Source organism: Chiloscyllium plagiosum, chromosome 10, assembly GCF_004010195.1.
Source record: "Chiloscyllium plagiosum isolate BGI_BamShark_2017 chromosome 10, ASM401019v2, whole genome shotgun sequence".
NCBI lineage: Eukaryota > Metazoa > Chordata > Chondrichthyes > Orectolobiformes > Hemiscylliidae > Chiloscyllium > Chiloscyllium plagiosum.
In genome coordinates this window covers 23,898,205-23,912,339 of record NC_057719.1, presented here as the reverse complement: position 1 = coordinate 23,912,339, position 14,135 = coordinate 23,898,205, and the positions used below count along the sequence as shown (strand labels likewise).

Sequence of the window (14,135 nt, the reverse complement as noted above, 5' to 3'; positions counted from 1 at the left end):
GTGACAAACAGCAGTGGTCCCAAAACAGATCCTTGTGGTACACCACTAGTAACCAGACTCCAGGCTGAATATTTTCCATCAACCACCACTCGCTGCCTTCTTTCAGAAAGCCAGTTTCTAATCCAAAATGCTAAATCACTCTCAATCCCATGCCTCTGCATTTTCTCCAACAACCTACCATGTGGAACCTTATCAAAGGCTTTACTGAAGTCCATGTACACCATGGCAACTGCCTTACCCTCATCTACATGCTTGGTCACCTTCTCAAAAAACCTTCCAAGTGGAATGACAAGGGCAGCAGGTACATAGAAACAATAACAATTGCAAGTTTTTCTCCAAGCCAGTCACCATCCTGACTTAGAAATATACCACTGTTCCTTCACTATTTATAGGTCCACATTGTGTAACTCCACCCTTAATGGCATTGTGTGGGTGTACCTAGCCTAGCTGAGCTATAGCAGTTCACCATCACAAGGACAATCAGAAATGGGTAATAAATATTGGCCCACACAGAAGATGTCACATTGCATTTGAAGTACTAATTTGGTTTCTCTCTCCATCACTACTTTCAGATGGGAGTTTCTCAAGCATTCACTGCATTTATTAAAATTTCCAGCATTTGCAGTATTGATTTTATTCCTGCATTGTGAAATTGCTTTCGTATAAATGGTTTACTTATTCTGCTCCCAACTTTATCCAGTTCTCTTCACCTAACTGATCATTGAACATAGTTAATCTCATCCACATCTGCGGAATGAAGATTTACACAGCTATATAAAGAGGAGTAGGGTATTCAGCTATTGAGCCTGCTCCACCAATAAGTAAAATCATGGCTGATTTGACTGTGGTCTTAACTCCACTTACCAGTCTGCGTCCCCATAACCCTATACTTCCTGTCAATCAAAATCTAACCTGGTCTTGAAAACATTTAATTATTCAGACTTTATTTTCTTTCGGAAGAGAATTCCCAAGATCAACTATGCCCTTAGAAAAACAATTTCTCATCCCAGCTTTAAACAGGAGGCCTCTAACTTCAAAACTGTGTCCCCTAATTCTGACCTCTACCACAATGGAGACACCCTCTCAAATCCATCTTGTCATGCCCCTTTGTATTTTATATAAGTAAACACTCATTTTTCTAAACTCCAATGGAGTACAGCCAAACTGCTCAACCTTTATTTATAGAACATTACAGGCCAGTACAGGCCCTTCGGCCCTCGATGTTGCACTGACCTGTCATATCAATCTGAAGCCCATCTAACCTACACTATTCCATGTACGTCCATATGCTTGTCCAATGATGACTTAAATGTACTTAAAGTTGGCAAATCTACTACCATTGCAGGCAAAGCTTCCATACCCTTACTACTCTGAGTAAAGAAACTACCTCTGACATCTGTCCTATATCTATTACCCCTCAATTTAAAGCTATGCGCCCTCATGCTCACCGTTACCATTCTTGGAAAAAGGCTCTGCCTGTCCACCCTATCTAACCCTCTGGTTATCTTATATGTCTCTATTGAGTCACCTCTCAACCTTCTTCTCTCTAACGAAAACAGCCTCAAGTCCCTCAGCCTTTCCTCGTAAGACCTTCTCTCCATACCAGGCAACATCCTAGTAAATCTCCTTTGCACCCTTTCCAAAGCTTCCACATCCTTCTTATAATGTAGTGACCAGAACTGTACACAATACTCCAAGTGCGGCCGCACCAGAGTTTTGTACAGCTGTAGCATAACCTCATGGTTCCGGAACTCGATCCCTCTATTAATAAAAGCTAAAACACTGTATGACTTCTTAACAATCCTGTCAACCTGGGTGGCAACTTTCAAGGATCTGTGTACATGGACACAGATCTCTATTCATCTACACTACCAAGAATCTTACCATTAGCCCAGTACTTTGCATTCCGGTTACTCTGAACAAAGTGAATCACCTCATTCTTGTCCGCATTAAACTCCATTTGCTACACCTCAGCTCAGCTCTGCAGCTTATCTATGTCTCTCTGTAACCTACAACATCCTTCGTCACTATCCACAACTCCACCGACCTTAGTGTCATCTGCAAATTTACTAACCCACCCTTCTACGCCCTCATCCAGTTAGTTTATAAAAATGACGAACAGCAGTGGATCCAACACCGACCCTTGCCGTACACCACTGGGAACTGGACTCCAGAATGAACATTTCCCATTAACCACCACCCTCTGTCTTCCACAATCCCATTCCTCCGCATTTCGTACAATAGCCTACTGTGGGGAACCTTATTGAACACCTTGCTGAAATCCATATACACCACATCAATCAGTTTACTCTTATCTACCTGTTTGGTCACCTTCTCAAAGAACTCAATAAGGTTATTTCAGAAGCAAACGTTTTTGTCCCTGGCATCAGCTGAATCAAACTTGTGTGAATTGCTTCTAAAGAAATTATATCCTTGAAGTAGGGCAACCAATACAGTACACATTATTCCAGATGTGGTCTTACTCAGACCTTTGATCCCAAGACTGTCCACTGGGCTTTAGAGATAGTACTGCTGCCCCTTCAGATTGAAGCTAGCAACTTCTATCAGATTAGTTTGACTCTTTTGGTATGACAAGGCTGGACTGGGAAGAGCAGACCCATGCAAGAGGGTACCATTACTGGGAAGAAAGACCAGTTTTGACAACAGCCAGCACCAGACTTTGTCCATGCTATACACTTTAAAGGTTCATAGCAGTACACAAAATCACTCTCCAAATATTCAACACTTGTCAATTCCCAGACAATTTAAAGTTGAAGTGAGAATTTAAGCCTGGGTTCTGCCAAGGTCAAGTCAGGTAATAACAGATAACACACAAGTTAGGTCAAAGATACAAGGGTAATAAAATCAGAGTCAAATTATTTAGTGAGGACAAGTGCAGTACTCAAAATCTCCATCTGTGATATAGTGCAAACCTGTTGGACTTAACATACATTTTAACTAAAACCAACTACAGACAAAAAAAAACACAGTACAGGAGTTAGATTAAGATATTTTTATTGGTTAAAGGACAATCAGCTTTAAAAGCGCAACCGGAGGATCAGTCTTTAATATTGAGTATGAGTAGGCAATGCTTACATTAGAAAAACAAAGTTAGAAATCCAGAAGGTCTTATTTAAAAATGAATTGAAAAGAAAGATTAAGATTTTAATATAAAAAAAGTGAAGAAGTGAATTGCCAATTTCATCTACAAACTGGATAAAGTTGCTAGACAATACCATTCATTCTGAAGTAGTTCAATCTCAATACATACTTTAGCTGATATTTGCATAAAACATAGAATCACCTTTGGTTGAAATATACAGTTTCAAGTTGAATTATATTAGTTACAACAGCACTTGCTCTGCACAATTTATCAGCATTGGTACAATATTGATATATTAAGCTTTTAATTCTGCATGTTTCAATGAAGGTGGGGTTTAATTAAATACTCAAATATCCTGTTAAATTTAGTTTACTCTCTCCAATATTTAACTGCAAAATAGCAAAAGAACACACTACACATTATTCATACAAATGCAGCAATCTTAACATAAATTTTAAGATTTGTAGAGATGGATTCATAGATGGTTAACTAGCCTGAATGTGGAAATTATCAAACTGAGCCAGTTCAAATTCATGTGTTCCAATAGCTGCCCAGCCATTCTGTGGTTGAAATATACGAACGTTCTTCCATAGAGGATAGCCATTCAACAGTCCGAATGCTAAATTGTCCTAAGGGAAAATGAAATCAAAAGGTAAATGCTGCCTTACGAGTTTCCCTCAAAGTAACCTGTGTTCTTAAGTAAATTAGACAAAATTATAATATTTGATTTAAAATTTAAGTTCAGAATTGCACAAATATTGAAATTTAGAAACAATAATAAATTTATTTCTGGCAGAACAGCTCAAGATTTCTCAATGTTCGTATTCCATTTTCATTGGGATATAATGGCAGCATCTTCAAAATTGTTCAGCAACAGAAAACACTAAACAGCTCCAGAACAGAAGATGGTTTAAAATTTTGCTCAACCATTTTAGCCAGGAAGGAACAGGGAAAGGATTTTTCAAATAGTATGCTGTTAAGTTGGAATCAGCAATGACTTAATCCTGAAGAAACCTTTCAGGATGTACCAATAGGTGAAAAGTAAGTCATATTAAAAACACACACTTCTTGATCTTCTCTCTCCTTCTGGATGGACATATGAGTAGGAACAGTTTAAAGGGATACAGTCAAAATGCTGGCAAATGGGACTAGATAAAATATCTTTTTGGCATGGACGAGTTAGACCAAAGGATCTGTTTTCGTAATCAACATCTCTGCAACTTTACAAAATTTATGAATCTCCCAACATTGTATACAAGATTCAATAAACTAAAACAATATTATGCATCATCGCAATGAAACTGAGCAAAATCTGCAAGGTCAAACGATTTGCTTAATGATTATTAAAGTGTCTACTCAGGAATGTCAGGCTTTAATGCTCTTCATTAAAAATATAACTTCTGGTATTAAAATCCATTGCTTTAGCTTATAAACACTAAAGCCAGCAGTGAAAGTGGCTTTAAGAATGAAAAATCTAGAATTTAACATTGCTTAGCAATGGTAAATTGTTGGAATGTTAATCATCGGGGGCTTTAAGAAAACCGTTTAGAATTGGAAAACCAAAAACGTAATCAGTATTCAGCTCATCAATCAATCCACAGAAACACCCCAAGTTTAATTTTCATTTGAAAGACATTTAAAATACAGAATTCTATATCATGTCAAAGTTTAGGATGCAGTAAAACAATTTAAACACTATACTATACTGACCTGAATGCTCAGAGTGAGGGTATGCCATTTTCCTGCACGTGTACCTGACTTGCCTGAAGCCAACACAATTTTACCAGCTTCAAAATAGAAAAAAAAAGTTGGTTAACTGCAGCAGAAATGCAGCAATGGCTCAACAGCAGCACTGTGTTTTAGAACTATTTGGAGACAAACATCAGTTTTCAAAAGAAAAAGTAATGTTCACAGAAAAGGGATGCAGGTCATTTGAATAAAATGGGTGGAATGCCATTTTCTCTTCACTGAAGGTCAATAACAAAAATGGCATGTTTTAGAGGAGTCAGCAATACTTAAGAGTGACAAAGTTTATCAATAAATGATAAATATCCTTTCAACAATCATTAAGACAAAATTTATAAGAAACAGAAACAGGAGACCAACATTTGCCCCTTGAGGCTGCTCCGCCATGCGATAGGATCATGGCTGATTTGACATTTAATGTCCATTTTCCTAACCATTCCCTGTAACCCTCGATTCCTCTATTTATCAAGAATCTATTTCAGCCTTAAACATATCTCAAATCACACGCCTGTATCTTAAAATGTCAAGGACTTTGAATCTTTTACAGTCAGAGTTTCTCTAAGATGCAAGATCCCTAATTCTAGATTCTCTCACCCTTTCGATATTTTGCCTGTCAATACTGCTGGGGGTGTCGCAGACCAGAACCAATATCCTTGGGGGAGTTTTGCTACTGCTGTTGGGGAGGTTTTAAACTAATGTGCCAGGGGGCTGAGAACCAGAAGAGAAAACAAGTGGGCAGTGAGGTGAAGACTAGAGACAGTAAGAATCATGAAGATAGCATTAATAAAAGGAAGAGTAGGCAGACAGCAGATGAGCGCAAAAGAACTGGTGGCCTGAAATGCATTTTCTTTAATGCAAGGTGTATAGTGTGTAAGGCAGATGAACTAGGGGCTTGGATTCACAGAGACTTAGACTTGGTTGAAGGAAGGGCATGATGATTGGCAACTAAATGTTCCAGGATATAGACACTTCAGACAGGACAGGGAGGGAAGTTTGGGGGGGGGGGGGAAAGAGTTGCATTGCTGGTCAGGGATGATATCACGGCTGTGCTAAAGGAGGACACTATGGAGGTCGTGGGTAGTGAGGCATTATGGGTGGAATGTGTGGAGCTGAGAAATAAGGAGGGTGCAGTTACATTGTTGGAGCTGTATTACAGGCCTCCCAACACTGAGCGTGAGGTAGAAGAACAAATAGGTAAACAGATTATGGAAAGATGTAGAGACAATATGGTAGTGGTGATGGGAGACATTAATTTTCCCAACATTGATTGGGATACACTTAGGTCAGAGGTCTGGATCGGGTAGAAATCGTAAGAAGCGTCCCGGAGAGTTTTCTAGAGCAGTATGTCAATAGTCCGACGAGGGAAGGGGTCATATTTGTGGAACAAGCCAGGACAGGTGGTAGAAGTTGCAGTGGGGGACTTCTTTGGGAACAGTGACGACAATTCTATAAGTTTTAGAATACTCGTAGATAAAGAGAAGTGTGGTCCTAAGGGAAGAGTACTAAACTGGGCCAAGGCCAATTATATCAAAATTAGTCAGGAGCTTGGAAATGTGGATTGGACACAGCTATTTGAAGGGAAGTCCCTTGAAATGTGAGTGGCTTTCAAAAATAGGTTAAAGATCGTGCAGGATAGGCATGTCCCATTGAAGGCAAAGGATAGGAAGAGCAATATTCTTGAACCGTGGATGACAGGAGAAATTGTACGACTAGCCAAGAGGAAAAGGGAAGCGTACATTAGGTCTAGGCAGCAAAGAACGGAACAGGCCCTGGAGGAATATCGGAAGAGTAGGACAAGTCTTAAACGAGGAATCCATCGGGCAGAATTAAGGAGAATCCCAAAGCATTTTATTCTTAAAAAAGCAGCAAGCGGGTAACTAGAGAAAGGATTGGTCCACTGAAGGATAATGAAGGAAGGCTGTGTGTCGAACCTGAGAGAATGGGTGAGATTCTGAATGATTACTTTGTATGTGTTCACTGAGGAGAGGACCACGAATCTTGAGATTATAGATAGAAGTTAGATTACTCTGGATCATGTTGGCATAAGTAGGGAAGATGTGTTGGGTAGACTAGAGGTTATTAAGGTGGACAAATCCCTAGGACCAGATGGGATCTATCCAAGGTTGCTGAGGGAAGCGAGAGAGGAAATAACTGGGGCCCTGACAGACATCGTTGTGGCGTCCTTAAATACAGGTGAGGTGCCAGAGGACTGGAAGGTTGCTCATGTTGTCCCCCTGTACAAGAAGGGTAGTAGGATATTCCGGGTAACTACAAGCCAGTGAGCCTGATGTTGGTGGTGGGAAAGTTGCTGGACAGGGTACTGAGGGATAGGATCTATTCATATTTAGAAAAGAATGGCTTATCAGTGATAGGCAACATGGTTTTGTGTGGGGGAGATTGTGCCTTACCAACCTAATAGAGTTCTTCGAGGAAGTGACCAAGTTGATAGATGAAGGAAGGGTTGTTGATGTCATACACATGGACTTTAGTAAGGCGTTTGATAAGGTTCCCCATGGTAGACTAATGGAGAAAGTGAAGTCACATGGTGTGCAGGGTGTTCTAGCTCGGTGGATAAAGTACTGTTGAGCAACAGGAGACAGAGTAGTGGTTGAAGGGAGTTTCTCAAAATGGAGAAAGGTGACCAGTGGTGTTCCGCAGGGGTCAATGTTGGGGCCACTGTTGTTTGTAAAATACATAAATGATCTGGAAGAGGGCACTGTTGGTATGATCAGCAAGTTTGCAGATGACACAAAGATTCTGAATTAGCAGAAAGCATAAGGGACTGTCAAAGAATATAGGAAGATATAGATAGACTGGAGAGTTGGGTGAAAAAGTGGCAGATGGATTTCAATTCAGACAAATGTGAGGTGATGCATTTAGGCAAGACTAATTCTAGAGCGAACTATACAATGAACAGAAGAGCCTTGGGAAAAGTTGATGGGCAGAGAGATCTGGGAGTGCAGGTCCATTGTACTCTGGAGGTTACTGCACAGGTGGATAGAGTGGTCAAGAAGGCATATAGTATGCTTGCCTTCATTGGAGACAGGGTGTTAAGGATAAGAGCTGGCAAGTCATGTTAAAATTGTACAGGACATTGGTTCGGCCGCATTTGGAATAATGTGTACAGTTCTGGTCGCCACTTTACCAAAAGGATGTGGACACTTTGGAGAAGGTGCAGAGAAGGTTTACGAGGATGTTGCCTGGTATGGAAGGTGCTAGCTATGAAGAGAGGTTGAGTAGGTTAGGTTTATTTTCATCAGATAAAAGGAGATTGAGGGGGGACCTGATTAAGGTTTACAAAATCATGAAGGGTATAGACAGGGTGGATAGAGACAAGCTTTTACCCAGGGTGAAGGATTCCATAACGAAAGGTCACGCTTTCAAGGTGAGAAGTGGAAAGTTTAAGGGGGATATACACGGCAAGTACTTCACACAGAGGGTGGTGGGAGTGTGGAACGTGTTGCCAGCAGAGGTGGTAGAGGCAGGCACGGTAGATTCATTTAAGATGCGTCTGGACAGATGCATGAGTGGGTGGGGAACAGAGGGGTACAGATGCTTAGGAATTGACCGACAGGTTTAGACAGTACATTTGGATCGGCTCTGATTTGGAGGGCCAAAGGGCCTGTTCCTGGGCTGTAAATTTTCTTTGTTCAGTAAAGGGTGATGAATAATGATGTAACCTTGAAATCTTGCAAACCGATCCAAGTTCATTGCTCCTTTATGATGTTCTTACACATAATGACCCTTCAGCAGCATTTTTGAGAGCCTGTTGTGAGTGACCAGTTTTCACACTAACAGGAGATTTACACATTCGTTGAGATACTATTAGAAAAAGAATTAACTCAATACCTTGATATATTTTATTGCGGAAAAGTCAGGTACTCAAGATTGCAATTATGATCAGATAATGATGTCAATAATATAGAATGATTTGATTATTGTGGTAGAGTTTGTTTCATGTTCCACACAATTCTTATTATAATGCAAATCATTTTTACTTCAAATTTATTGAGGAACTGGATATAGATACCATTGGTTCATGCATGAATGAATTATTCCACCCCTATCAGGATCACTTGCGAAAGGTTCCAGCATTCATAATGATCCCTGGATCAAGCAAGTTGAGAGACAAATTCAGATCACTGATCAGTTGATGAATACAATTAGCTGTCCTGAATTTAGTAATTATCATTAACAAACAGTAAAATGACTTCAGGCTTTAGAGAAAGACACCTTCAAAGCATGAGAAAAATAAAATGCACCCTGAAGTCAAGATTCAATGGGAACAGTGGTCTCAAAAATAAATAAAAGACAAGGTAAACAGAAGTGAACAAGGCAAACGTTAAATTACAGAAAAACTAACTGACATTTACAATATCAACAAGCTGTCTTTGCTTCAGGTATGCTGCCAGGCCTGCTTTACATGGTTAGTATTTTCAGAGTCGTGCTTTTGAATTTTGTTTTGGAGACTGCAACTGGTGATGAGAGAAAACGTCAGCAAAGATGGTCATAGATTAGTGTTCCAAAGTGCAACAACAAACTGAGTTTTAAACAAATTACATTCTTTCCCCGCTACTACAGGGAAATATTCAGAGTAGAACATTGTCATCCTTATGGATTATAGAGATTTATTTATCCATGGAATCTGTGTGAACATATACACAATTTTTTTTAATGGGGTAACGAGTACATTTAATTCTTGTTATTATGACATTTGGTAAAGTTGAAAAAGACTTACGGAGGTCATTTGTGACTTTGTAATTCCCATCTGCAAAGACCCAATAGAATAAGCCTTCAGCATGTCGAACAACTTCACCCCCTTTGTTTACCCTTCCAGCAATAAATACACCTCCAGTGTTGGCAGTCTCAATGAGTACATCACAAGTTATATTCAGGTTTCTCCTAGAAAAAAAAAGTTCATAAGCAGCATGTCAACTAAAATATACAAGGTCAGTAATTGCCACAGCCCTGCACTTGGCAAAAAAAAATGTACACCTGTTAAGGCTGCATTATGGACACAACCTATTAGATTGAGTAAATGCCTCGGTATTTTCAAACCACTAATATAATTTTGACATTGCTTCAATGAGCTACATCTTAGTATATCCAGTGCTCTTAGCAATAGCCAGTAACAGAATATGGTTTTAAAAGTATTATGAACAAAAAGCTGTACATTAAGCAGTAGTTCATTGTGATTATTTATTAGATGCCTTCTAGTTACGCACAAAGCAAACATGGTTAAAATTGGTAACTACTTGCTATTTCTGCAGGCTGCAGAGAATACATCACTATGAGCTGGACTTCTATGTATAAAAGGACTGTTTAGTAAGCTGCTTGTTGAGCAAACTATTAGTGTAACTTTGTCTATCATTTTCCCTGATGAAAGACAAAATGTTAGAGAGAAAGAGATGAAAGGCAATGTTAATTTCCTGCAACCACAGGTTGATAAAGTTCCTGAAGTAGATTACTGGGTCAATTCAAGCATTCCTGGAAGCATACAGAATTTAAACAAGGCTCCTTGGACAGCAGTTTCCGTATACCCTCCCACTACCATCTAGAAGAACAGCAGCAGCAGATGTATGGAAACATTCCCAATTGCAAGTTCCTCTCTAAGTTACTCACACTCTTGACTTCGACCACAAGTGGCAGGAACAGACATAGGCCATTTGGCCTGTCAGACTGCTGAGAACCCTCAATTCCACTTTCCAGCCCTTTCCCAAAACCTTCAATTCCCTGACTGATTGAAAATCTGTCTGTCTCAGCCTTGAATATTCTTAATGACCCAGCCTTGAAGGGCATCTGCAGTAAAGAATTTCACTAATTCGCTACTGTCTGAGAGAAAAACAAATCGTCCTGATCTTTGTCTTAAATCAGTTACCACTTATTCTGAGGTTATGCCCTCTGCTCATAGTCCTTCCCACCATGGGAAACAGCTTCGCAACGTCTACTGTGTCAAGTGCTTCAAGAATCGTTTGTGTTTCAAAAAGGTCTTTTTCAATTTTTCTAAACCCCAATGCATACAGTTCGCTCAATCATCCATAAGAAAACCTCTCCATGCTTGGGATCAATCTATTGAGCTCTCTATGGAGTGCCTCCCAAGACAGCATATCATTCTTTAGATATGGGTACCAAAATAGTTCACTGCATTCTAGGTGTGTTCTGACTAGCACCTTTCATAGATTAGCAGGATGTCCCTTTGAAATAAAGGCCAACATTCCATTTGCCCCCCCACTCCCATGATCTACTGAACTTGGATGCTTTTTGTGATTTATGTAGAGGGATCTTCAAATTCCCCTGTGCTGCTTTGTATTTTTTTCTCCACTTAAATAATATTCAGTTACAGTTCTCCCAAAGTGCATAAACTCTCATTTTCCCACATTATATTTCTATTGTCAGGTTTTTGTCCATTTATTTAAGCTATCTATATCCTCCTGTGACGTCTAATCCGCAGCGTGCATCCCCACCTGTTTTTGCATCATCCACAGACTTGGCACATTCACTCCCCTCATCTAAAATAATTAATGTTGTAAATAATTGTGGTCCTGGCATTGGTCTTAGTAGCACTCCACTAGGTATAGTTTGCCGTCCTGGAAAGGTGCCCCCTCTCCACATCCCCACCTGAGCCAATCCTCTAACCATGCTAAAATACAAACACCTTGGGCTCTCCAACTTGTCATGTAGCCTTGTGTTATACTTAATAGAAGGCATTTTGGAAATCCAGATGCTTCTCATCAACTTGTTGAATATTGGCTGACCTTAAAAACAGAAGTTTCTACCAATTACTATATAGCATGAGATTTCATTTAACAGCTATTACTGCAGTTCTTAAATTTCAAAGATTCTAGCATATAAAATAAAGGGGAGAATTATGAAAAAAAAAGGTCATGATGCCCAAGATTAGTATCAACAATTCATCTGGCATCAAGCATACCCTACTATCAAAACGCCGCTTTTGAAATTAAGCTTAGAAAGAATGGTAAACCAGCCCTCAGGTAAGGGCAGGCAAGTGGATGATAATTATTTGACGTCATGACTGGTTGCCCCATGGCTATTGGTCAAAAGCATTCAGACAACTGATCGACAGAGAAAATAACCGGCCCCTAGAAAGATGATACATCGATGAGTATCGGGCTCAGAGAAAGAAGTACTCAGGATAGGAGAGACTAGAGAAAGCCTGCAGGGACTAAGCCAATTTCATGTTGGAGTAACTATGCTGGGGCCAAAGAAGTTAGAGAAGCCACGACTGTGATAAAAATAAAAGCACATAGGGGGCCAAGAAATTAAGAAGCCAGATTCCAATCTGGACTAACCACGCCATGGCTAGGTCAAATCCACACTAGGACCAAGAACACAGTAGACTCAGGGAAGAGGGGAGTTTCTCCCAGATAGCTGTGTTTGTCAAACAGACCTTACCAGGCAGATGGAAGACAGGTCAAAAGGAGAGAGGAGGAAGACTGAGGCAAGAGTTCCCTAACACCTCAGTTAGAGTGCAGGATCCTGCCACCATCAAAACAGAAATATTCCTCAACAACATCTTGTTTGTCCTCAGGTATCAGTCAACCATCTGCATTGCCACAAATGTATGTTTTCTTTAACTAATGAATCATGTCTAACTACTTCTTAACAAACTCAATAAATTAACAGAAAAATTGCAATAAATTGTTGACTGCCTAATTGTGGTCACACACCACTAAAATCCACAAAAGGTTCCCCTGTATCTATCTTGCTTGTTACATTTTAATTCTTTGCAATTAATCCCAGAAATCAAATAGCATAATCCAGTGTTGTAGGAGGCAAACCTTTGAGAAGGCAAAAAGTATTAATGGCATCAAAAAATATTCTATTCTGCCGTATGCAGCCCTAAAGTGCCACTTGCTTTGCATGCTGCATAAATAGAACAAGTTCTTCTCTTCTGCCCGTTGTAACTTCTATTTAAAGACATTAATTTTTGGTATACTTTTGGTTTGACATTCAACACATAATTTGTCTAGCGTACTGCAAATTGTACCATCTATTTTTATCAAACTAACTAGCGTAACTCAATTTTACTACATTTACTTAAATGAGATTTATCTGACAGATTATATCCTCAATTCACAATGCTCATGATATATCATGGATGACTGTTTTATAACTTGATGAAAAAAGTGTGGCTGTCATCTGCAACAAAAACTGAAAACAGCCAGATAAGGAAATTATCTTTCATGTTGACAGAGGTTATTGTCACTAGAATATAAATTTGGACCGATAAATGTTTAGAAATTCAGTTTCACCACTCAAGCTTAACTTTTCATGCTCATCCCTTCTTTTCTCTTTCCTTATTGACCTTTATTCCATGCTAATCCATTTTCTCTTCAGCAAACAGTCCTGAAATTTTTTCTTTTAAATCTGAAAAATCCCTTTTAAAAATGGGCTCTTAACAGCATTTTAAAAAAACCCACCAAATCAATGATAATACTATCAAGGCAATAAGTCCTTCTTTAAGATTGTGGTTCCTGAAAATTGCAACTTCAAAAATTAAAAAAAAACATGAAATGCAGATTCCCAGAGGAATCAATGTCAAAATGGGAGTTAGGTTCCCTTGAAATGTTCTTTATCAGAAAAAAAAGCGTTATATTCTATTAGCTGAAATGCTTTTAACTTACTAGATTTCTACATAGGTAAATAAAAATCATTTTAAAAAGTATATAATAAATTAAAAATTAAATTTGATTAATTTTAGATCATTCCCCCTTTCTGGCCAGCTGTTATTTGGCCTCCTTACTGGATCATGGCCTTGTGGCCTACATGATCCTCTAATCCCTTCCAGCTCCTGGCCTTCCGATCTTTGGCTGATCTCTTCCCTGATCCTCTCAATTAGAATCATAGAGATGTACAGTACGGAAGCAGACCCTTCGGTCCAACCCGTCCATGCCGACCAGATATCCCAACCCAATCTAGTCCCACCTGCCAGCAGACAGCCCATATCCCTCCAAACCCTTCCTATTCATATACCCATCCAAATGCCTCAAATGTTGCAATAGTACCAGCCTCCACAATTTCCTCTGGCAGCTCATTCCATACACGTGCCACCCTCTGCCTGAAAAAGATGGCTCTTAGGTCTTTTATATCTATCCCCTCTCACCCAAAACCTATGCCCTCTAATTCTGGACACCCTGATTCCAGGGAAAAGAAATTGTCTATTTATCCTATCCATGCCCCTCATGATTTTGTAAGCCTCTATAAGGTCACCCCTCACCCTCCGACACTCCAAGGAAAACAGCCCCAGCCTGTTCAGCCTCTCCCT

The 14,135-nt window shown here is 39.6% G+C and overlaps 1 protein-coding gene across 5 annotated transcripts in view; it reads right to left on the bottom strand.

The window, feature by feature from the left end:
- Positions 1 to 2,212: 2,212 nt before the first annotated feature.
- galcb (galactosylceramidase b) overlaps positions 2,213 to 14,135 on the bottom strand; it is a 70,466-nt gene continuing 58,543 nt past the window's right edge. For 4 of the 5 annotated variants that reach the window (XM_043697163.1, XM_043697162.1, XM_043697160.1 and 1 more), the window contains 3 exons: positions 9,588 to 9,751; positions 4,814 to 4,890; positions 2,999 to 3,732 (listed from right to left, as the gene is read on the bottom strand). In XM_043697163.1, coding sequence (XP_043553098.1) covers positions 3,589 to 3,732; positions 4,814 to 4,890; positions 9,588 to 9,751 — 385 coding nt within the window. In that variant the 3' untranslated portion in view covers positions 2,999 to 3,588. Of the gene's footprint in view, positions 2,225 to 2,998; positions 3,733 to 4,813; positions 4,891 to 9,587; positions 9,752 to 14,135 lie in introns of those variants that run through there. The other variant, XR_006312710.1, reaches the window with a different exon arrangement.